Here is a 26,673-nt window from a genome sequence, read left to right as displayed (position 1 = left end):
AATCCGCAGTGTGACCAAATAGGTTCGGAGACGAGATTAAATCGTCTGGTATTCCAACGGGCTATTCCTAACAGAGTTCTGCTTAACCGCTCTAAACAAAAACCCCACATCCTGGTTTTTATCATATACCCTAAGTGAAGTGATCCGGCAGACAAGACCACGAAAATACCCCAAAAGGCCCCCAAAAAATCCATACAAATTCAACCGAAATTACGGACAGTTCTCCTGGGACCGGCTTCAATAAGACAACACAAACCCCACTGATCTTCATAACTTTGCAGACTTTATTTTGAGAGAAATGTGCGAAAGATGCATGAAACATTATCGCATCAGGCCATAGAAACTCATCTCGTGCAATCTGGATACGAGGATCAGCCACTCGTGCAGTTTTCTTGTTATACCTAGTTCCAGAGTGGTTGCCAGGTGCATTTTTAACAAACATGCAATTTCTCTCCGCACAAAGATGAAAGCAACATTGACCAGCGAGTGGATATTTTTCTGCATTTGTCAATTTATCTGTAAACTACCCTCAGTGCACTAAAATCATTATATTTGTTCTGAAATTGATTGTATGGCGTGAGTGAATGTTCGGTTTTATTGTGTACTACAGGGTGTCTCCCAAAAAAAGTATAACCACCTCATTTATTTTCGATGAAAAGGATGGTTAATGGTTAGAGTTAGCACCAGCATCAAAATCAAAAGTCACGGTTGTGTTAGCTATAGCATATGAGATGGAAGGGTCATGGTTGGGGTTAGCTTATAGCATGAAAAGGCTAGGTAATTGTTGGAGTTAGCGATAACATCAAAATCAAAGGTCATGGTGAGAGATAGCTCTAGCATGTATGACTATGAGAAGGAAGTGTCATGGTTGGAATTAGCAATAGCATGAAAAGGAAGGGTAATGATGGTTGAGATTAGCGCACCACTATAATGAGTCAGAAGGACTCGAGATGGTTTGGGGGTTCCACTCCATTGCCTCGGGATAAGCCTCTCAAGAGGGACCAATTGAGAGTCCAATGGGGGGGGGCCTTCCCCCCATTTCTCTTGCTAAAACATGTATGAAGGATGAGGCTTTGGGGGACTCCCCCAATGCACTGGTGTACACAAAGTCCCTGGATACGGGGTATCCAGAAACCCTGCTGCCGTAGACCGGCTGAACTTGCAAAGAGATTAACTACTGGTAGAAGAGGAAGCCGGAAGACAAGAGTATTAATTAGAATACATGTCAATACAATCACATACAATCACAATCAGTTTGTAATCCTTAACGGCAGAGCACGCTCAAAGTCCTAGTTCAGAGGTGGTTGGCAACAGAGAGGAAAGAGAGCTGACGTGCCCATTGCTTAAATACCCAGACGCCAAGTCACGAGCTCAGAGTCCAGGATTACGGAAGACGAATACTGCTGTCGCCGCAATCCCCCGACTTGGAACCGCGTGACTTGGACACCTGGACTCACTGCTTATAATGTGTAATAATATTAATCAAGGCTAAGAACAATGGCGAACAGCTTGATAAGGCACGTTCGGTATACTTCAAACGAGTTGAGTTAACCCTATGAACACCGTGAAGCCTACCTTTTAAGGGCTTCACGGTACATGCCTCCCCTTGAAAAAAACCAGTCTGTCCCCAGACTGAGAATAGTTTTAATATTATGTTGTGAAAAATTTATGAATGGGAGATTGTTATTGACCCCACTGATATGCTATGTATGTCTCGTGGGACTACGTAACCCCCATGAAAGAAAAATAGATAACGATTCTAGATAAATGTTTGATAAGGCAAGTACGACGTTCCAAAGCCGTGTAAGAGACCTTGCAGCACCGCACATGCTTCGCCAAGATTGTTCACCTTCCTAATTTTTATCAGATAAAAATAAACGGTAAGTCTAACCTCCTTTTACCGTGATTACATTATTAATCAATTCGCCTGTACTGATTCCAAAGTACTTCACTCAACTCCTTCTTTGCAACTTTTAGACGGAGCATCCCAGATAAATATTACATTCTATTAATATGCTAGAATACAGAAACACCCATGTCTTAAGACCATCCAAACGATACACCGTACCTCGTACAATTCATAAAAAACAATTATTCTCGTCGCCCTTTGAAGGACTTACAACACTACAATATAAGCCCAGCAAGGCTGGCACCACTTGAAACAGAAGTAGGACCGACTATCTGCTATTTGGCCAATAATTATGTTGTTACACGAGGAACTGTCGATAAATTCACACAGACAACTCACAATGCTGGCCAGCTTCACACGCACATTCATCCTGAATTAAGATTCTCCAATATAATTTCATACTTATCAACAGACTGAACATTTTGAACTTCAGATAACCAGTTATCATTTTAACCGTCATCAGTGTTTCGAACTGTACAAAAACCTCAGGTATGCATAATCCGCGAAAATCTATGCTGAAAAAACCCATAACAATTATCAATCACCTTCATTTTCATTAAGATCTAAATAAATATATATACCTCAAAGGGATCGGAAACCATAACTTTGCATGCACCCTCCGCAAGTCGGAAAAGGATGACTTTGGTCCAAACAAAATTATCTGAGTTGCACCCTCCGCAAGTCGGAAAAGGATGACTTTGGTCCTAACAAGTGAATGCATCCACAATAGTAAATATACATGTTCATACAAGCAAAGTACAGTGTCTATAGTATCCCAAGAATGTTCGGTGATCCATCCCCGCTCTCAGTGTGTTCCTCATGTTCCGTTTGGCATGTTCAATGTTACTTGTGCACTTTTAAAAAAAAAATGATACGCACTTATTGGATATGTATAGCCCGTGAGTTTAACTTGGTGAAACAGAACAACAAAATGATCATCCCGTGGCAAAACCACATTGCATGAGATGATCCCTATGAGAAAGCGATAAAAGTAGGAGCTTTTCGAAATACTCACACTGTCCGTGCCACTCAACTATCACCAGGAAGATATATAGGATATTGGCGCGTCGTTCCAAAGCAGTTACTCATACTGACCAGGATCTGTACCCAGAACGCTTCTCAAAAACTGTCGCCATATAAAACTTTCAGAGAGGTGATTATGTCGGCCTCTTGCTGGATAACTTGTACAGGTATGTCAATCACGAGAACACGACAAATCATTCACGATCTTGAGCCTTTGATACAATGTACCTGATAGAATGTACCTACTTTTAAAGGCTACTATAGAGGCAACGCTGACCGTACCAAATTTACTGGGTGGCAGCAAACAAATGCTACTATCAGACTATGCTCACAAAATTAGCCACAAGCATATTCTTTACCTTGGCTATAGCGGAGACAATCGCTCGATGCTTCGTTGGTACCATCTTTTTAAAGAACACGTACTAAGCCACGAGTTAAGTTTTGTTGATGTTGTTTGTAAAGGTTGATCTTTTTTGTTTTGTTTTTTTTTAAATAAAGTCGCAAGGACAAGACACTATACTTTTTGCTTGTTTCGTATGTCCATTTATTTTTTGATCCCGTACCATTTATGATTTTTGAAATGGTTTCTATTATCAAATAGCACATACAATCTCACTGCCTAAACCAAGGGCACGGTTGCACTGAAAAAGCCTTTTTTTTTAAAACCCAGTTATTCCAAGACTAATTAAATGGACGTCGTAATATGTAATCAACTGACATACTAATAACCACATTTGGCACGCGGTTAGTCCTACCCTTTATCGTATTACTATGGTACTATGGTTAAGAGTATCGTCAATGCAAGTTAACAAAATTCAAGACTTGTTGACAAACCAATGGTATATCGTAACACAAATCACGATAATTATTCAAAAGCTTCACTCAAAAATACAACGCGTAACATACAATCGAAGATTCGACTTGTAAAGAAACACTTATCGGCATATAAGTCACGAACGAAGATCGCGTCAATGTAGGCACAACAATCATAAGTTATTTCAATATTATCTATAATTTCGACCGACAAAAGTAATCCATATCTCAATATCCTTAAATCCTACCCCGGTCTACACCGTTCGTTATTTACAAACATTACTAATCTATATTGTTATGATTGGCATATCGATATTTTGTACATAACTCTTCCAAAAAAAGTATCGATAATTTTTGTTCATATAACTGAGTAAGAAGGGGTGAGTTATCTATTCACTCAAGGACATTTATATCAGGAAATGCCACTTCCAACTCTCATCTATGTACGACTAGTCTTGAGCTCTACACTTGGCAACATTCTGACTTCCAAAAAAATACACCTTCATGCTCTCAAAAGCAGGAATCGCAAGGTATTCTCGAAGTGGCGTCCCACCACGACAATAACGCGCAAGCCTCAGGAAGTGGTCGATGACATTCCCAAAAGATGCGCCTTCGCACGGCAAGTAATTCCGTAGCTCTCTCGACGAAGGTTATCCTGCAATTAGAATCTAAGATAGTGCCGGTTACGAGTAGAGTCGTCACCTTGAGGCTCTAAAACTAAAAAACGCTGGATTTACTATGACTATTTAGCAAATATTCTTCACGATACCCTTGAACAATAACGACGTACCTCTGCACTGTCATCCCTATCAGCCTCACGGTACACCCCAGCAAGGTCAACCTTTATTTAAAAACCTTTATCGCAGTTGCACTAACTGCGCCAGAGCGAAGAAATAGGAAATGGCGGAAAATCCATCCTTCAAATGGGCTATCATCCGAACTGAAATATATCTGATATTGAAAGATGCATCATAACAAACAACAATAGAGATTAAAACTACAAAATCTCAAGTAGCAGTAGGATGAGAGTAGCTTTCTCTCTCGATTATTCACTGATCCCCTCAGCAAAACAAAATTCACCTGAAACTTCTGATACATTCATGTATGCACGTTTCAATTGAGCATTTGATGCTACCTGGTGAAAAAATCTCAACAGCCTTTTATGGATGCTGGAGTCGATCTCAATGAGACTTCCGTCTCTACCGCAACTTTTGGTAGCTGATGTCAACTTATCCGGTACGTCTACAGACACGTAACTTATTACAAAAAAGCACTCGAGCTCAACTGTTCTGTTGTCATCATACCCATATTTCACGGCTCTGCATCTAAATATAGGCCTACCTCCACCTACCTTAGTGGTCCATTGACATTTTCCAGCGCGCTTGCTTTGATAGTCCTTCAGTTTCACTCTTATAAACTTGGCGAAACTACTCGCCAAACTTCTGAGAACCAACAGCAAATCCCAACCGTTGTATATCATCGACAAGATTGTCAACAGTTCCGGTGACAAATACTCAAATAACACTAATATGACCCTAAACCAATTCTCTATCGTCACCATTAAACAGATGACTATCATAAGGAAGTCCAATGAAAAGGCACCATCGGACGCGAATTCTGTTTTCTGCCTCCAAGTCCTAATTCCTTAGCCGTATCTACATGTAACTGTAAATCATCACCAAATTGGGTGGCCACTGTCTCACAAGTGTCACGTAATTCATTGTTATCAAAACCTTGATATAGCTCTACTGCCTTTGTTGTCTGACCAAAGGACAAATCCTTTGCATAATAACGCGGGACTTCCCTCCGACAACATATCTATTCGGGACGAAGTTCTATTAACATCTGTGATAACCCGCTTTTCCGAGTTTAATAACTGGGGCTTTTGCACAACAGTGCCTTGCACAGAAAATGACTCGGGCCTATGTGCTACTGACCGAATGTCATTCGCCCGCAAATTATATGTAAGCGTACCAGAGAAACTGCTGTCTGATTCGTCATTATTAGCAAACGTGTCGGCTTGCTCTGCACTACCTTCAAATCCACTTACAGTTGAACTATCACATCCAGAGTCGATATTGCTAATATCCAACTTATTTGGGGAGAGTAGTACCCCCTTTCTACAATACATTACATTTTGTTTTCTAATAACCAAGTTGAGATAATTCTCCAAATGTAAACTAGACCTACAGCTATGTATAGTCCCTAACTTATTCGGGGAGAGTAGTACGCCCTTGCTAAAATACATTTCATCTTGTTTTCGAACAACTAAGTTTAGATAATCTTCCAAATATAACATAGATCTATAGCTAGACCCTAACGTATTCGGGGAGTGTAGTACCCCCTTACTACAATACATTTCCTCTTGTCTTCTTACAATTAGGTTTAGATAATTTTTCAAATATAACATAGAGCTACAGTTTTCCCTAGGATTTAAATTAGGAAGTAGAACTTGAGATGCACCGTTTCTTTCTACCTCTATACCTTTATTTGCAACTTCGGCAGGAGTTGTGAATTCCCTTGCCATTCTTTTAATCAACCGTGGTGGTGAACCAACCATTCCCTTCTGCGTTTCATCCCTCTCTTCCTCAAAACGCCCGCCCACTCTACACACATACTTACTATTTTCATCAAACCTGACACAATGATACTTATTCTGTCGAAAGTTCCGAAAACGTCTCGGTTTTCGAAACTGAACTGCCCTTGGAAAACGGACTATAAGCCATGTTGTCGGCTCCACAATTAACTTTAGGGGGTGATGTTAAATATAAAACATTAATAAAACGATCAACCCGATTTAACTGGAATTAAAATTCCAGGTCCTGTTGCGCAAACATAGAAAAATAGGCCTATGCCGACTTCATGCGCTACCCGATGATTAATCCCTCCGCAAGTTGCAGCGAAAAACCGTCTGCTACCATGTACACAAAGTCCCTGGATACGGGGTATCCAGAAACCCTGCTGCTGTAGACCGGCTGAACTTGCAAAGAGATTAACTACTGGTAGAAGAGGAAGCCGGAAGACAAGAGTATTAATTAGAATACATGTAGTTTATTCGCACTTACAATCACAATCAGTTTGTAATCCTTAACGGCAGAGCACGCTCAAAGTCCTAGTTCAGAGGTGGTTGGCAACAGAGAGGAAAGAGAGAGAGCTGACGTGCCCAGTGCTTAAATACCCAGACGCCAAGTCACGAGCTCAGAGTCCAGGATTACGGAAGACGAATACTGCTGTCGCCGCAATCCCCCGACTTGGAACCGCGTGACTCGGACACCTGGACTCACTGCTTATAATGTGTAATAATATTAATCAAGGCTAAGAACAATGGCGAACAGCTTGATAAGGCACGTTCGGTATACTTCAAACGAGTTGAGTTAACCCTATGAACACCGTGAAGCCTACCTTTTAAGGGCTTCACGGTACACTGGCTTAAACATGTCGGAAGGACGAGGATCCTCTGCCCCAGACCTTTCCTATGCAAAAACCACTGCGGAATTATTCACCTGGACATCCACCCTTCTGTTTCTTACCCAATCTGGCAGCGATTGTCAAGTTTCAATCACCGCTTCGGCTTTCTTGTGGTGAGTAGGCGAATAGGCATTTCTGAGTGAGGAGGTTCAACTTCCCCAACCCTGCCCACAATTCCAAAATTATTATCGTCTCAGAATGGTAGACGTGATAGCATGTCCTCCAACTGACAACCTTCCCAATCCAATGCACCGCACCCTTCAAAGAATTCGAGTGTGCCACGTTGAGGGCCTTCCCAGTCAATAAATCGGGTCCTTCTACTTTCACGAAGTGCCTTTTCTTGATCAAAACCAGCGTCCATTTCCCACTTTGGAACATATTTCTGTAAGTGGAGAAAGACCCCAAAAAAATCATGATACTACGAAAGCCAATTGACGAACGACCTACGTACTATTATACTTTAGATTAGTGCTACATTTCCCCATGCGGGGAAGATGAAAAGGCACTTATGCTAACTCGTTCGTTTCTCGAAACAAGAATGGGAAGGCAGACCCCCTCCATGCCCACACCCTGGTGGACAAGTCCACTAAAGGGCCACTGAGGAGCCCCTGGAATAGGAGAGAAGAGAACCTGCCTGTGTTCATAACCGCTAATGCTAGATAAGGTTGCCTAATTGTTTACCAAAATTTCCCCCTATCACCCGCAAACTCAATCTATGGCAAAGAAAGGACACGGGCAGCATCGAACGAAGATCATATTGAATATCCAACACAAATTATTATGTCTGCTTCCCATCTTAACTTTTCCCATCGCTCAGTGGGCAGTTTGAGTGATCGGAGGTGTTGCATACAAAACACGGCCTGAAAGAGGAAGGGGTGGCCGACCCATGCCTAAATGCCCCTCTACCCATTCCTCGAGTCGGTGTGTAATACCTGGATGCCCACCTGGCAAAAATCTCGGAAATCAGCTGATTCAAAAGCTTTGAATTTGAGTTCCCCGAATTCTGCTCCCCGTGATCTTTCTCCACCTGCTTCGGCTTAGATGTCTTTAGAACCTTTTTCCATGCATCAGTGGCTGAGTGGGCCTTTTTGGCCGTATCAGACCCAATCAGCTTAATCACCAGCCCATGTAAGGCTCCACTTGCATCATTTTCTCGACAAGCCCTGACCACCATTTCGTAGGATTCCTTTTGGGCGTGATCAGGTCACGCACCTGTATAGTTAAGTTTGAGATCAATGCGTGGTCTCACCATACCAGTTGAATGGTATTTTCCATTGAAGACATAATTTTTCTTTGATTGAGAATAAGGTGTGTTTAAAATGAAGAAAATTATGAAATTTCAGTCCAATTGGCTTACTTGTGTGGTTCTGAGGCTCCCTTCAACCCGTCGTGGTGAAAAAGCTGACTCGCGGTTAAAAGCTGTCAAAAATCATCCCCTAACTTCAGACCCCCCGGAACTCTGAAATCATCATGCATAACGTACAATGACAATTTCATGGTTTGACAGGCTAGGATAGGTCCATTTGGCTTTGAATGCGTTCCTCCCGGATTATGTCTCGGAAAAAGTTATGAGCATGTAGATAGTACGCTTTTAAAGAGAAAATGGCTTAAAACTTTATTAGAAGTACGTAGCCGTCAAAGATTTCACCTACCAAGGAGTCAAATTCACATCGACCATGAGCTGGGAAGCACACGTTAACAAATTGACTGAATGTTACAGCATCATATAGCATCTTCATACCCACGATCAACACGGCGTTAGTCAAAGAAGATCTTGCAGCAAGCATCCTAACCTGTGTCAGTGCGAGCTCTACGTTCCCGGCGCCATCATCCTTCGCCACCCTAAGCTTCTTGATCTCCTACTCCAGAGCTTGCAATCTACCATGATCTATTTCCGACGCTTCCGTGGAGGTCCCTGGCTGCTGATAAGGCGGAATAAGATACAGTGAGTTCCCCTGATAAGAAAACTCTACAGCAAACCTTTACCCGTATAAGCTATCATCATCTTCTCAGGGAAGTGTAACTTCCTGTGGAACAAGCAAACACCTAGCTTGGTCCTCTTTATGAGGGTCGAAAATTCAATAACTGGAACTCCCCCACGGTGTTTCTGTGAGCCTGAGCTGCTTAGTTCACTTCTTACTCATACTCCCTGTGGAGCCCTGGCCGTGCCTGCGCTAATTGCTTTAAGTGACAACTGCAGCGCCCCTCAGGCAACCGATAGTAAAGTTTATTTATTGTGACAAATACAATTCCCTTCCTGCACCTCAGTAGGTATCAAAGCATCATCAAGTCATACGCAATTTACTGAATGGAACCCAATTAATTGTCCACATGTTCAGCTGGCCGAATATCGCACCTGATCTGCGCTAGACTTATTAAATAGGAAACGAGATGGTCCCTTGCCATGGCCACTGTCCGAGAAAATGTAAAAATATGCTGAATCGTCAGTGCGTGAAATTCCCTTTCAGACTATGCGCTTGGTGAACCACCATTCCTGAAGCACCTCTGATGACACCCCTTCTATCTGGGCTGCCGAAGGTGCCTACAACCCCTTGGTTGAAAGGATGTAATTAATTTTAAATTAACCTTTTGGTGCCTCTTGGTACGAACTTGCTAGTTGGGCTCTTGATCATCGCCGCTGCTTGGTCCTTGGCCATCGCTGACGCTCCCCACGCTGGGGCCTTTGCTGCCCCTGATGTTCCCGCCACTGGGTCCTTGGTCCTAAGGGGCTGGGCTGCGTCCGGGCCCCCTTTATCATTTGCCTATAGGACCATCGCGTGAATAACTCCCCTTCGGTTGCCAATGTTATCCTCCAGCCTTGCCAGGTCCAACAGCACCGGGCAGTAAAATATGGCAACTTACATCAGAAAGAAAATACAGGTAGATTTTAACCAAACCACCAATAAATGACGTAATTCACCAACCTAATGAGCCCCAACACCCGGCAATTGCGTTCCCTTCAATATGCCGCCAATAAGCAGAGCTTTGGGTCTGTATACATCTCACTGTGAGTGTTGTTATGAAGTAGCAAGATTCCCCTACCAGTCCAGCTGGACGCACTATGTGGCAGACGCAACGGTAATGCCTGCTCATCGAAAAGGCGGAAAAGGCAATCCTTGTTCCGACCTATACTTTCATGCATTATCCCCAATCGACATAGCTTCCCTCCTGAACAGCATACTTCCTGACATCGACCTTATGCATTGATGCGAACCAACGACAAATACGGCCCAAATTTGGCCATGAGCTGGAGGCATATCCCCTATCATTGATATATTCTTTACCTACCTTCATCTTGTGACCCATAACCTCCTGACTTCACTGTTGATGTCCTCCATGGAGTATGACGCCAGGGGGTACTTCCTTGACGGGCTCGCCATATCCGCAATGTCTAAGTCCTCGGGCAACTCCCTCAAACAGTAGGAATTCCCTCCCTTTCAGGGAGTGACTCTCTCTGAGCAATATTTTTGCCATCTCTGTGATGAATTCTACTAAGATTTTGCCACTGGTGTGTTCCCAAACAAAAATGTTCTCGCTTCATTCGGAACGCCTGTTTCAATAGGATTGCCGACCCTGGTTAGATAATCAGGTCCTAACATTCGACACACATGGTCTGAGCGTCCAAGCTCAGCATATTACATACTCTGTTACAACCATGCCACAACAAGACTTATTATATTGTATAGAGTGTATGCCCTTATTTCCAATTGAGGGCTAGAGACCTGCCTTGCCTTTGTCTTAGAATTTAGTTGACTATGAAGAAACTATGAAACACGCTCGCAAGCGTGACTGGCCTGAACTCAATGCACACCGAGCCGAAGCCCCAATAAATCCGATTGGGAGGTTCCGAACTAGTTTTCATGTGCACCAGTGAATACCCCTATACCCATGTGGAAACATGGGTATAGGGGTATCAAACGTCCCCCCTTCAGACTGACCAACCGGTATCATCAACTAACTTTCCAGTACGCAATAGATTCGTCGCATAATTCCTTAAATCACCTTAAAACCAATGGCCCGCCCGAGATTCCTAGAGGATGAACGTACCAAGCCTAGGTCTGGGCCAATTTAACGATTACTGTCCCTTGGACAATCTGCCCATCTCCTGAATGGACCATATCAAGTGACGTCAAAACAGGCTGCGTCCTGTTTTCTTATTGTGCTGTGGTTGTGAGTTCTATTTGACATATACTATACAGTGGGTGCTTTCAAAGTCAGTTTTAAGATGTGGTTTAACACCACATCTTACACTAAAACCATTCATTATACCAAGAATGAAATCATGCTTGGTGTTAGCGTAACACTAGGTGTTTGTCTTAATCCCGTTTCAAAGTAGGTTTTAAACTATGAACAGTGCGGAAAGGTATTTTAGAGAATAAGAAACATGATTCGATAGTTTCAAGGAAGAGGAATTGGCTTGGGATAGTATTACCACCAAGTTCAATTCTGAGCAAAATGTCTGCAGACGTGACAAGGAACAGTTGAAAACACTTTGGAAAAATACCAAAATGAGAGCTAAGAAAGATATAGCCGAAGAGAAACGTGAACGGATGGCTACGGGTGGTGGAAAACAACCTCCAACAGTTGATAGTTTCACCGAACGTGTTTCGACCATAATCCCTTCGCAGGTAAAGCCTTTGAAAAACCGTACGACGATGATGCCGAGATGGACTCATTCGATGAACAGCCTGACTTGCCTACATCACCAAGCTTACTGTCTCCTAGTTTTGGCTTAGGTACCGCAACAGGAGCTGAAATCTGTAAATCCTACTCTGCTGCAACAGGACATGCTGCAACATAATCTACAACAATGAAGTCGGCAAGTTCTATCCGCGATGTTGATAAACGTAATACGACTCCAGTTGAGGCAATGGTTCCGAGTGTCTGCAAATCGCCAGGGGCATTTGTTGTTAGAGCAGGCCTCAGCAAACGTAGTACGACTCCGGTTGAGGCAACGGTTCCAAGAGCAGGCCCCAGCAAGTAAATATAAGTGATTTTACAGTATGTATTTTAATGGCCTCAGTCAGTCAGTGTTTTCAAATGAATACTGTGATATTTGGTAGAAGCTGGTGCCATTGACTAGACAGCAGCACCATCTCACTAATGGCGAATTCCATTAGGAGGCAGGTGCTGCTATCTAGTCAATGGATACGGTTCCTACCAAATATCACAGTATCATGAAGGTAGGAGCTTAAAAGGCTTTTAGTTGTTTTTGGTTGGAAACTACTTTTATTTACAGTGCGGGTCACAGTTGACATACCGAGCTCATCGCACAGGCTGTGCGCAGCCAGTGGGTCCCAATACCATGATGCACAAAACTGGTGCACAGCTGATGTTCTTGCGCACACCTTGCAAGTGATATGTCAATTGTGACCTGCACATTAACTTGGAAACAGGATATTACCATTTTTTGTACCAAGTTGGTAAATATTTTTGAAAACAGTTTTATTTGGAAATTCATTTCATTTCAGAGATGTTACAAATTCTGAAAGATTTATCAAAATTTTTGTAGTATACTCACATCTCCATTGTTTAATTTATTTGTGCGAAATGTTGCTGAATGAAGGCTCTTCAAAATGCAAGGCCGAGGCGATCTGGTTGGGGTGGTGGATCATCTTCATCTTCATTTTCCTCCACGTCATTGTTTTCAAAGTCGTCTGCCTCCCGTTGCTGTCTTACATAATTATGCAGAACTGCTGTTGCAATAATTATGACCAGGCCCCTGTCAAGCTTAACCTGAAGCTCATTTCTCAAGCAAGGACATTGCTTTTTCCACACTCCAAACACCCTCTCAATGGCAGATCGCGTATGAGTTTGGGAATGGTTGTATCTTCTGCTTGCCTCATCAACACTGTGCTGTTATTGAAAATTCTGCTATCATGAGTAGAACCGGGCCAACGTGCAACGATATTTGTAAATTCCATGTTTGGCCCACAAATTCCTTGAACGTTAATTGAAAAAGTACGTTTTCTGTTCCTGTAAAGTTCGCCATCAATTTTAGGTGGACAAGAGATTACCACGTGCACACAGTCAATTAACCCAATGACACCAGAAAATTCTGCAACTTCATAAAACTTGCGACGGAAACAGCGGCCAGTATCTTCGTCTGGAAACTGAATGAATCGTGGACGTAAGTTGGCAATGGCAACTGCTACTCAGTTGACTATACGGCGTACCGAGGACTGGTGGATACCAACATTGTCTCCTTCATCTCGTTGGTACTTGCCGGATGCGAAGAAACGCAATGCCACCAGGAACTGCAAGTACGCTGGTATTGCATGATTCCTGTCTGTAGGGTTCTCAAGTTCTACCAGGATTTGTTCCAAAAATCTCATTACACTGTCCTTTATACGAAATCAAAACCTCTGCCGGAATTCTTCATCTCGGTACTCATCAAATGGATTCTGCCGGTCTCGAATACGTCGGGGAAGACGCTTCATCTAATTTCTCTATGGCATCATACAAGTCAACCAGATCCGCCATGATGGTATTGTACCCTGTGTGGAATACACTTGAACCTTATGTTGAGCCGCACTGAGAGCAGGTTTGACTTTTGAATCAAAATGAGCCTGAAACTCATGTTGATCCCTTCATGTGCATACCAAAAATGATTTGATCCTGAGTTTGATCTGGATCAACGCTTGATCTGCGGATTATCCTCTCTGGTGCATACGGGCCTTAGTGTTTTGCAAAGAGATTTGAGTTTGTTGTGGTTGTTGTCTTTTTCCAATGTTGCCTTGAGCAGAATTTCCTCGGTTGACATGGCTGCTTGTCGAACATGGTTAGGTCTCCCCCACTGTCGATAACCATCATCATTCAAAACTCCGGCTACAAATTCTTTGAATTTTCAAATGTCATGAAACAGCATATAGGACTTCAATCTCCTACCAGGGCAAAAATATATTTCACAGACTGAGGTCTCGTTAGGGATTTTTTTTGGAATATCCTGTATTAACGGGCCTGGTCAATTTCTGACACCAGACCATCTTTATAAAGTGTGATTTTAGGGACATGAAATACATTATATTCATAGAACTGCATATCGTTGGAAAGATAAATGTCTCAACTATGTCACTGATGCACTTTTGATATGTGGACATTCATGTATAAAGAGAAAATGTGACAACTTTACCAGCTTCAGAACTGCACTTACCATTTTCACTTTGAAATCATCGATGGTCAAGGTCGGAGGTTAAAGGTCACAAAAAACCCATTTGGGAATAATATCAGATGACACTGTTTTTTTAGCAAAGATTAACTATTGGCCAGTAAAATTAAGTAAAAAAACAGGGGGTCAACCATCTAGTTTTTCTAAATTGAGGAAAATTTGCAGAAAACCTAAAAATGGCAACTCCAAACCCAACTTCATTCCTGGGATCTGGCACCAGCACACCATGATTTCGATGTGTCACAACGCCATTTTTTCCAGGAAATTATTCAAATATCTTGATATCCGCCAAATTGCAAAAGCTTCCCATTTACAAAAATAGGCTGGATGACCCCTTTCCTATAACAGATTGTCCTGTATGACCAATTGACCCGAAAACTGACAAATTCAAAGTTTATTAGGAACTACGGGTTGGCCGCGCATGAATACAAAAAAACCTGCCTAATGAGACCTGAGAATACATCACCCTAGAGTGCGGTAACAGAAGCATCACTACTATAATGGACGTAGAGGTGAAATAGTCTCCGTCAGTTTAGATTGTTAGTGTCTCTTGCTGCTAAAAAGCATAGATTTTAAAATCTATGCTTGCTACTTAGAAAGCCAAACAGACAAAACAGTTATGTTACTACTCCATGTGTTGTTGTCGTCTGCCACCACTATGGTAATCACAGGACACTGTCCAAATGCAATCCCTGATGCTGAAAAGACCTGAAGAAGCTGTTGAGATTAGTACCCAGCTGACCACAAATGCCAGCAATCTGTCCTCAAAACACAACAATGCCAACTAATGCTAAGAAAGTTCAGAGAACAGTATTAGAGACCTCAGAAATCACCACCGCCTGACTTTGATCCACAACACAATACCCTATGAACAATGCAACGAGCGCGATATATTATAAATGTCCATGCTATTTATAGACATGCACATTGTTGACACCTCTCTGCGCGTATACATCCAAAGCATAACTTACCACATTCAGTGAATCCGCACCACAAAATGTCATGCTCGTTTGGATGGCTATTTTATTATCTCTTTGTATTAGGCATGTACATGAGCATTGTACCCAACTGCACCCTTATGGCAAGCGGAGTGTCCAGTAATTAAAAAAACCTAGATTTATTCAAAAAAACCTGTTTTTTTACCTAATAAACTATGTTTATTTGGAAAAAATATATGTTTTTTTAAAACAACCTTGTTTATTAGCTAATAAACCGAGTTCCTTTAATAAAACCAAGTTTTTTTACTTTCTTTCCTAATAAAGTAGGTTTTTTAACAGAAACTAACATTTTATGCTAAAAAACCAGGTTTATTACCTAAAAAACTTGTTTTTTTACCACATAATCGTATAAAATATAAGTTTTTGTTCAGAAATGTCCATTTATTCAATAAAAAAAAGGTTTATTACCAAAACAACCTAGTTTATTTAAAAAAACTAAGTTTATTACTAATAAACCTATTTTTAAAACAAAAAACCTGGTTTATTAGAAAACTTACATTTTTAAACCTCGATCCTACCTACATTGAGTTATCTGGGATGAGGTTAGGGTCTCACTAACTAGCTTACAGGGTGCAGTGCAGTGCAGCATTAGTACCACATGGTGCCGAGGTTGCCCATTCTCGTCCCGATAACATCGCGGATTTGTGTACATGGGGCGAGGTAGAAAATACAAGTTTCTCGATAGAAAGTAGGTTTTTGCACACCGTTTGTCCAGTTATTCAAAACAACCTACATTTTTACAATAAAACCAGGTTTTATTGAAAAAAACTAAGTTGTTTTGTATAAAACCAAGTTTTTTACGTAAAAAGGTAGGTTTATTAGCCATTTGTCCAGTTATTGTTAATAAACCAAAATTCTTTGCTATAAAACTAAGTTTATTACCACTGGATGAAAAACTTACATTTTAGGGAATAAAACCAAGTTTATTTGTTAAACTTGACATTTGTGGATAGAAGCAAGGTTTATTGGGTAAAAAACTTGGTTTTATTAAAGAAACTCGGTTTATTAGCTAATAAACAAGGTTGTTTTAAAAAAACCTATATTTTTTCCAAATAAACTTAGTTTATTAGGTAAAAAACCAGGTTTTTTGAATAAATCTAGGTTTTTTTAATTACTGGACACTCCGCTTGCCATACACCCTGCTCCTAGTTTCGATTTTCACAAGTGCATATTTGTGGACAATGAATTTCATTTCTGATTAAACGAGACACAACTAGACATCACCACAAACGCATTGACGCCTCTTGCACGAAGATGTGTTATGCCATCGCTGAGAAATGAGGGTCTACAAAAAATAGCCTGCACAGATTTAATAGATCACTTAGCCAAGTGAGTCAATAACTGAAGATCAAATAGAGCAGTATTTGTCCAGATACGCTTGATATAGCTTTCGCATTTCCATTGTGTTAGTCTATTATTCTAAAATTCTCTTTCGCAGTAGTGAACTATAGCCTATAACACCACAAGTAAAGCAGGCTCGTTTCTACACCATGATTTCATTTCCTGAAAAAATGTTTTTCTCTTCATGAAATTGGAATTCAGATTGAATTGATTCACTTTGGTTGTTTTTCAGGCATCCCCTTCTTCACCAGGTTGTTCTTCATTCATGCTGCTCTATAAACATATTTTTAAATTGACTGTTTTCGCCTTCGTTTGAAGAAGTTATATTGAAGAATTTAGTCATTTTTGAGTAAATGATAATGAGGAAATACTTGGTGCTTCTAATAGTATATACTTCTTAGTGAAAGGTTTAACTTCAACTTTATCATACTGAGGGCAGAAAATGCTACAAATTTCAAACAAAAGGTTAACTACCTTTAATGCATATCCCCCACTGTGGAAGTTGCTTGCTCGATTGATGTATTACTTGGTATCATATAATGTTTTTTTTACGTATTTCAGCCTGCGACAGAAATGCCAACACCTCATATCCAGGAAATGGTTTGATTATTGCGTTCTATTGTTCATTGCTCTTAACTGCATCACTCTAGCAATGGAACGCCCGAGTATACCACCAAGTAGTGCAGTAAGTACATTCCATATTCTAGGATATAAGTACAGTCTACTAAGCTAGGATTGACATAGAGCGTTGAGCAGAATCCAGTGCCTCTGTGGAAACATGGCAACAATGACGTGGTATTATTGTTGAAAAGAAAGAGATTTTTGCGACATAATTTTTTTATGAGCATAACCTACTCTCAAAACTATCCTGCGCACAAAAGTTCTCTGTTCAGCAGTATTATTATGTCCCCACTCAACGAAGTTGAGATGGGGGTATTATGTTCTCAACTGGTTTCCGCGTCCGTGTCCGCACTCTTTTCTGCTCAATAACTCAAGAACCGCTCATCTGGCGGATTGCAATTGTTGTGGCATAAAGGCCTAAGTGTATCTAAGGTTTCCTGATGGCTGCCAGGCTGTCATCTTGGTTTTTCGCATTCCCACCCCATAACTCGAACCGATTGAGTTGCAGACCTGAAACTTCTTTGGTGTAATGACCAGTGTAGGGGAGGTTCCCTATCAATTTTGGGCCCAACCAAAAGCAAGATGGCGCCATCTTTGTTTTTTGCATTCCGCCAAATAATTTGAGAACCAAGTAAGTGACAGACCTGAAACTTCTGTGGTGTGATGTCCTAGTGATCGATTTATGACCCAACACGAAATCCAATTTGGCTGCAAGGCTGCCATCTTTCTTCTCCACCCCACTACTTCAAAACCAGTTTAGTGACAACCAGAAACATCTCTGGTGCCTACAGAGCGAGGGCATACATTACAATTCGCCTCGATAGGGTAACATCTAGCTATCTTTATCATAATCAGCCTCATTGACCTGTCACTCGCATACTAATTGGGAAAAAAACCCAGTCATTATCACTGCAATGATCAGTACATATTTTTGGCCTGTAAATGGTGCAGGTCTCTTTGTTTTAATGAATGGCGAGATGATGTTTTCTCAATTAAAGGTGCTAAAAATCAGTGAAATTTCAAGCAGATTTTTTTCAGATTTTTCAGTAATAGTAGTATAGTGCTGAGAACACACTTTCCATTTTGCACATTTTGCTTCCAGCAGAGCTTATGGTTTGTACTGGAGCTGGCCGAAAGTAGTTCCAGCAAAGTAGTTGCATTTTCATCTAAATTTGCTGTAGCTGGGCCAGAAATGGTGCTAGGATACCAATATTTTGAACTTTTTTTTCGATAGGATTAAAAGCGCGCAGCAGAAAAGCGCTACTCTGGTTAACGTGCATACGTATCCAATGTAAACAATGTTTCTCAGGTCCATGGATTCGATTCAAATTGCTTAAATTTGACTTAAAATGGCCGCCAAAAGAGATAAATGCGCAAATGAAGCAACTCGACTATTCTAAGCTCCAAGAGAGAACCTCATGAATATTCACACTGTTTTTAGCTCACCTCTTAGCAGAGGTGAGCTTATCCCATACCGTGGCGTCCATCGTCCGTCGTCTTCGTCGTCGTCGTCGTCGTCGTCGTCCGTCGTCGTCCGTCGTCCGTTAGCAGGGCACGTTTCGTAACTGTTAGAGCTATTGAGTTGAAACTTGGTACACATGTACCCTTATGGAATGACACCTTGGAGACCAAGTTTCGGTCCGATTCGTTTCATGGTTTGGCCACCAGGGGGCCAAACGTTAAAAGTGAAAATATGCAATATCTCCCTTAATAGTAGTCGGGAAATTTTGAAAAAAATATGGTAGGTACTTCTAGCAAAGGTGCATCATATATCCTCCGGGTTTTTGATTTGACCTCCTTTTCAAGGTCACAGAGGTCAAATGGTGTAAATTGGCCGTTAGTATGTAACGATGGCACGTTTCTAAACTGCAATGACTATTGATACCAAATTTGGTACACATTTACCCCTTAGTCAGGTGATCTCAGGGACCGAAGTTTGGTCCAATATGATTCACCACTTGACCACCAGGGGGCAAAATCCAAAAACGTTAAAAATGTGATTATTCCTTAACTTCTTGCCCGATTGCCACCAATTTGATATCATGGGTACATCTAACCACCATACAGTATATGTCACACAGGTTTTTAATTTGACCTTCTTGTCAAGGTCACAGAGGTCAAATGGCGTAAATTCGCCGTCCGGCCGTAACTATGGCACGTTTCTTAACTGCAATGACTATTGATCACAAATTAAGTACACATGTACCCCTTGGTCAGGTGATCTCAGGTACCGAAGTTTGGTGCGATCTGATTTGCCGTTTGGCCTCCAGGGAGGGGGCCAAATCCTAAATTCTTCAAAATGTCATTATTCCTAGTAATGACTTGCCCGATTGGCACCAATTTTATATCATAGGTACATCTAATTCTAACAACCATTCAATGTGTCACCCGGGTCTTCTTTGATTTGACCTACTTTTCAAGGTCACAGAGGTCGAATGTACTGTAAATTGGCCATTTTGGGGAAATTGTAATTGCTTGGACCTACATCAAACCTAACACTACATGACACAATACCATGCTCTTTATCCATCTTTCCTCCACATGAGGTGAGCACAATGGCCCTGGCCATTTTTTAATCAAACTTCAATTTCAGGGGGGGGTTTCGGGGGGGTTTACCCCCCGACATATGTGTTTTGATTTTTGAGACTTTAGAAATAATATCCAAAAGATGCTTGAAAAGGATATAATCCCGAAATTAATGAAGCAAAAGACGATCAGGCGTTTCGAGAAAAAATAATTATTTTGAGATTTCAATAAACCTTTTGAACGAATTCCACACGGGCCGTGGTGGGATCCGAAGACACCTTAAGGAGGAATGTATGTTTTTATGGGGTACCATTGGTTTTGCAGATCTTCTGTTTTTTTCTAAAGAATAATCAATATTCGCTAGCAGGCTTTTATGCTCCCAGGTACGAAGAGGGTTTTATGTTCCTCAGGTTCTTTGTTCATCAGTCTGGTGTTCCTCAAGAGTCAAGTGTCTCCCAGTCTTTTGGCCTGCAAAAAACCCTTTCCAACCAATTTGTTATGCATTAACCATTCGGCAACATGTTGGTGGGGGAAAAAACCTGATCCCTGACCCCTTGAATTGGTTTCCCAGGTACAACCACAAGCAATTGTCTCAAGGACTCTTGGCAGTCTCGCCAATATCATGCCAGTGAAAAGGAAGGGTAACAGCCTCTATCCTACATGTCTCTGTAATGTACTGAACGCGCTACACATAAAGCATTGCCCTAAGGCATTGCAGCCGAGGCTGATAAAGTGATGGCCATTTTGCGAATGTATATAGAGTGTATACCTTCACTTCAAAACATAGTTCCAAACCAACAATTTTCATAACGAGCAGTTAGAAAGTGGTATATCCCTATATTTTGATTCTCAATGTCAACATGTCGTTTTGAGGGGTTATTTTGTCTAATTCTTATTAATAAGCGCGCAGCAGAAAAGCCGAAGGCTTTTCTGCGAAGCGCTACTATGGCTAACGTGCATACGACGTATCCAATGTAAACAATGTTTCTCAAGTCCATGGATTTGTTTCAAATGGCTTAAATTTGACTTAAAATGGCCGCCAGAAGAGATAAACGTGCGAATGAAGCAACTCGACTATACTGAGCTCCGAGAGAGAACCACATGAATATTCACACTGTTTTTTAATCACACTTCAATTTCAGGGGGTTTACCCCCCCGACATATGTGTTTTGATTTTTGATACTTTAGTGATAATATCCAAAATATGCTTAAAATGGATATAATCCCGAAATAATGAAGCAAAAGACGGGCAGGCGTTTCGAGAAAAAAAGTTTTATTTTGAGATTTCAATACACCTTTTGAACGAATTCCACACGGGCCGTGGTGGGATCCGAAGACACCTTAAGGAGGAATGTATGTTTTTATGGGGTACCATTGGTTTTGCAGATCTTCTGTTTTTTTCTAAAGAATAATCAATATTCGCTAGCAGGCTTTTATGCTCCCAGGTACGAAGAGGGTTTTATGTTCCTCAGGTTCTTTGTTCATCAGTCTGGTGTTCCTCGAGAGTCAAGTGTCTTCAAGTCTCTTGGCCTGCAAAAACCCTTTCCAACCAATTTGTTATGCATTAACCATTCGGCAACATGTTGGTGGGGGAAAAACATGATCCCTGTCCCCTTGAATTGGTTGCCCAGGTACGACCACAAGCAATTGTCTCAAGGAAGCCACCAGTACGACCTCTTGGTAGTCTTGCCAATATCATGCCAGTGAAAAGGAATTGTAATGATGGTTGAGGGTTGCAGTTAGGGTACCATCGAAGGAGTACCTCTTCCTCGCTCTGGGTTAAACGTGTCAAAGGACTGCACCATCATGAAGGTTTGGAGGTTCCATTCACTCAAGCGCCCCAGGGTAAGCAGCTCAGAAGGACTTATTGAGAGGCCAATAGGGGGGTTGAGGGGCCTTTCTCCCAATGCACTAGCTAAAACATGTCAGAAGGACGGGGGGGGGGGCTGGGGGCTCTCCATGTCGACAGTTGCGTGAGTTCAATAGAGCTTGCATTTTACATTAGAATCTAGTCCCGACACCTTTCGGGGGGGGGGGGCATTTTCCATTTCTTTGCCGGCTATTAATGATGATGGAGTTGAGTTACTGCTAAAGAGATACACGGAGAAAACTGTCTATCAAAACAAAAAAATTGGCGGAAGGAACTATAGCAAGTTCCCAACCAGGGGGTTTGGGGGGTCTCCCCAACCTAAAGGCGTTGCGCGCTTACTAGGGCACTGCACTGATAATATTATTGCCGATAAAAGACACGTAGAGAAACCCAGATTCATGCGCTCACGGTAGACGTTTTGACAGAAAACCAGGGTGAGTTTTCTCTGTATTTTCTCTTGATTTGCTATACAATTGGCCATGACAACTGATATTTGAAAAGTCAAAGTATAGAATGACTCCCATAGCTTGTTTACATAGAGAGTGTTACTGTTTTTGGCTTTCTGTCTCGTTAAATTTGCCATAGTAGGCCTAGTACATTTTATACACAAAACGGTGTTGCAAAAATTCTTCCCAATCATCAGAATGAAATAATCGTAATACTTCACAATTATCTATTACACATAAATATAAAACTACAGGAGAATGACTTTGAAATCCAGACAAAACTTTGTCATAAGAATAGCCTCTTTGTATTTATAAACACCCATGACATCATCGACGTAATCAAAACAAACCCGAACGCTAGATGAACAAATATGGTGGACCGCTTCACAAGAAGTTGACGTTTTCTCATGTTTCTTGTCAAAATAACAATGATATCGTACACCTTTGATAGTGACACTGGTCAGAGTACACAAATAATAGCGACGACGTAGTCTGCTTGAATTGCGAGGTATTTTTAACAAACAATAAAACTGCCATTCTCAAGCCTAGTTCATACTCCGACGCACGACCGCCGGCGACCGACGCACGATCAAAATCTCGACGCCGACGTCGTGGTGTTGATTCATACTTTCGCGTGCGACGGCGATGGCCATCGGCGTCCGGACGCGCAATTGGTCGGCGTGCGATATTAAAGAGTTCAACAAATTTGAACTCTCTGCGTCCGATCGCGGCGTCGTACCAATGAATGATCACTTTTCTGGTCATGGGACCAAGGACTCATGTCTATGCATATTTTAAAAGGCGCCTAGTTCAAACTGGAAAGACGGGGAATGGGAATTGATTACGTCGTAATCGCGTGAGCATTCATAGTCACGCGATACGACGCCTACAAAATCGTGCGATGGCATAGGCGACCGACGCAGGACGCTACGTTCGACGCTGGCGATGGTCGTGCGTCGGAGTATGAATCCATCTTAAGTCTCTATGCTGATACGGAAAACCGTGAGGAGCTGCATGAACTGGGCCTACATTATTTACCATACATTGCAGTTACATACCCGATACCAGTACATGAACGAATGCAATACACTGCAACATATGTGCAAGGAAGTAAAGTATGCATTGCAAGCCATGTGTCCAAACTGTACCTAGTACCAAGGTGAACGTTAGTAAAGAAGGGTGAACTTTTTCAAATTTAACTTTATTTTATCACCCCCCCCCCCCAGTTCACTAGTTTTTCACAAAAGTTTTGATCTTTTTTTGTACATTTTTGTTTTACCTCACCACCAACATGAACAGAAAGCCATACAGGGTTGTATATCCTCTCACGGTTTTCGCGTATTAGCCTTCTCGTATCAGACCACTCGTTGTTTTTGTAACGTAATCGGGAATATTGATAATAAATATCTTTATTTTGATGGTGTTTTTTTACAAAGTACTATTTTTTCATATGTTTACAGGATGATGCAGTCTATAATCTACGAGTCATGCCGGTGGTCTCCACTGGCAAAGTGGTGTTGCTGTGCATGCTGTGGAACTGGTGACACGAAACCAATCAACCAGTCAGCCATGAGATTGACAGGATCGGGAAAGAAGACGCTGTATCTAAGCTGATTTGTCCTTCACGTTTTGGTCTTGTTTCACTGTACTGTACAAGTTGAGTGAATAAAGAAGCCTTGAAATTGAATAGGCATCTCTGAATTTTTAGCTCAGCTGACAAAGTCAGCAAAGCTGGTAATATTACTGAGGGAATGGTGTCTGTCCTTCCTTCTGTGTCACTTTTGGGAATTTTGTAACCGCAAGGCCTAGGCACTTCATTGACGCTGCTAAATTAGGCGTAACCCAAGATGAACTCAGAAACCAAAAATCTGCGCGATCCGACCTACATTAAGCGAATGAGGTCATCGGGAAGTTTAAACTTCATTCCTTTATACGTCGGTCCACAGAGGAAATAGGAATAGGAAATATTGTTTTCACATCTGGCTGAATATTTTTTGATAATTTTTAATTTTTACTTGTAATGGAATTAGTTTATTTAACTGAATTTTTGACGATTCAAAAGCCCTGGCTATGACATATAGTTGCGCAGTTGTATTCTGCGCATGGAATTGGCCAAGGAACCAGGCTATATTTCAGTATACCCACTATGACCAGTCTAAAGATGGAAGATTGATTTTGCAACACGGTAACCAATTTTCTGCTAAAAAGTAGTCAAGTAGGCGATATTATCACTAGTTCCTTTCAGTGGGTAGTCAAACGGTCTTTAGAGACTACTTTCAGAAATTAGTTGGCAACAATTCTGTGAAAACGATATTAGAAGTGCACGTTCTGATCGCGAATTATTTTTAAGTGGAGAATTCCCACAATATGTGCAGTGAATCGGCATGAATCTGTTTGCATTTTAGTTTTTAGTACCATGATTTTTACATGAGTAAAAAGTAGACATTCCAAGCAACACAATAATGTTACTCCAATAAAAATTGATTCAAAATTGACGGAGCTACGGCATTCAGTTCGACAATTGGCAGCGCTGATAAAATACATAAATGGCACACTTTAAAATGTGCTCATTGGACACATAGGGAATCACCAGAAATGACGTCATCGCTGGTCTAAATAAAAAATAGATGGGTTCCCGATCGACTCACTAGGAATATGCAGTAGAGCACAAAGTCATGGAAAATGAGCCTTTGTAAATTCAAATCACCTGCAGGACAGGTCAGTTTCTCTCAATAAAATTAATGTTGTTGACTCCTGTAATCTCTACCTTATTAAAAAAAAAAGCAGTGGGGTTAGCCCCAAACTGGTCATTTCTATTTATTTGACCTCTGTTAAATCAGGATAGCTCTCAATTACAAACAGCATTTTGTATCCTTGTGATGTACAACCCAGCCTGGACATACTACAGTTGTCCATGGAGAAGTCACATCCTCTCTGACACTATCTTCCGTTGCATCCTGTAATAGTTACAAACCATGGATGATTAGTTCAATCACATTTTTCATCCAGCTGGCAGCTCTGCATTGGACATTTTAGTGGTATAACGTGTTCTCTTGACCTTCAAACAGTAGTATAAAGCCGATACTTACTACTTTACATCCTCAGTCCTGTGTTATTAGGTCATCCAGCGGCCAGGCCCTTGGGCCTCTTGTTATTTATTATAATATTAAAAAATAAAGCTTGATTATATTCCTAAACTCTTGAACATGCAACCTTTAACGCTTATACTAGTGTCATGCTCGACCTTAGGTCGAGTTAAAATTCCTACCCCTTTACTGTCGCGCTCGACCCTGGGTCGAGAGAGAGGGAAATGCCTCGGAAAATAAATTATCCACGGCGCAATAGGAGTCCTTTATGTTTAGTTTATCTGCCAGTGTAAAGACGGCACCGCGTCTGATCATTTGATACCAGGAAACCAAATTGTTTCTACATGAAAATTTCCCGCAACTTGCAACTGAAAGTCAAGCACCTTTTCAGAAGAGGTCAGGCAAGGGTTATGGTGATGTAAGAGACGTCATCATACATAATGTCGCAATCAAGTAAGAGACTGCATTGTCGCCTGAATGATATGAGACAAGAGGGTGATGTGACAATCAAGTGAGTGACCACATTGTAGCCTGATCGATATAAGAGAAGAGCATGATGTATGAGACGTTATCATCCCTGATGTGACAATCAAGTAAGACTTAATTGTAGCCTGATTGATATGAGAGAAGCGGGTGATGAAAGAGATGGCATCATGTCTCACGTCACAATCTGGAGACTGCATTGTAACCTTATTGGAGGGAATAGGGCAGTGTCACATGATCTAATCTAAACTTAAAGTAATAAAGGAGAGATTTGCACTGACCTACTTTTATGACCTTCTGCCCTACTTTAAGACTGATATAACTAAAGTAGTCGTGTTTGATATCGAACTAAAGATAATGAACAGTAGGTTTGTGCTAACCCATTTTCATTACCAACTGACCTACTTGGAGACGGTTACAGCGAAAGGTGTCATCCGTGTTTGATATCAAACTAAAAGTGTTTAAGAGTAGGTTTACCCTGATATACTTTTATGACTCACTAAACAACTTTAACACCGTCAGAGGAAGGCAGTTGCGTTAATGGCATCAAACTAAAGTTATTGAAAGAGCAGTTTTGCGCTGGCCTGCTTAAACACAGTTGGAGCAAAGGCACTGAAGGTATTGAAGAGCAGATGTGACAAAAGAACCCCTCAACTACTTCATTCACTGCAGTTCAAATAAAACCTTCACCACTGTCATCCACCCTAGGGGCCAAATTCATTAGACGTGTGTAACTTCTCCCTGATTAGTTATAGGGCCTATTCATATTCTGTGAAGATTTACATGAAGGACCTGAATCTGTCTATTCAGTTGTTAAACGCTGTTTTAACCTTTTGAGTCCCCAGGCGGGACAGCATCCTGCATAAGTTCCATTGTATTTGCTCACAGTGAGATGCCATCCCGCCAACCATGCCTTGTACA

The 26,673-nt window shown here is 41.4% G+C and overlaps 1 protein-coding gene across 1 annotated transcript in view; it reads left to right on the top strand.

The window, feature by feature from the left end:
- Positions 1-26,673, top strand: part of LOC135482751 (voltage-dependent T-type calcium channel subunit alpha-1H-like) — a 603,345-nt gene that overhangs the window by 475,908 nt on the left and 100,764 nt on the right. The window contains exon 19 of the mRNA XM_064763135.1: positions 17,282-17,405. Coding sequence (XP_064619205.1) covers positions 17,282-17,405 — 124 coding nt within the window. The remainder of the gene's footprint in view (positions 1-17,281; positions 17,406-26,673) is intronic.

Source organism: Lineus longissimus, chromosome 1 (assembly GCF_910592395.1).
Source record: "Lineus longissimus chromosome 1, tnLinLong1.2, whole genome shotgun sequence".
NCBI lineage: Eukaryota > Metazoa > Nemertea > Pilidiophora > Heteronemertea > Lineidae > Lineus > Lineus longissimus.
This window is presented reverse-complemented; position numbering and strand designations above follow the sequence as displayed.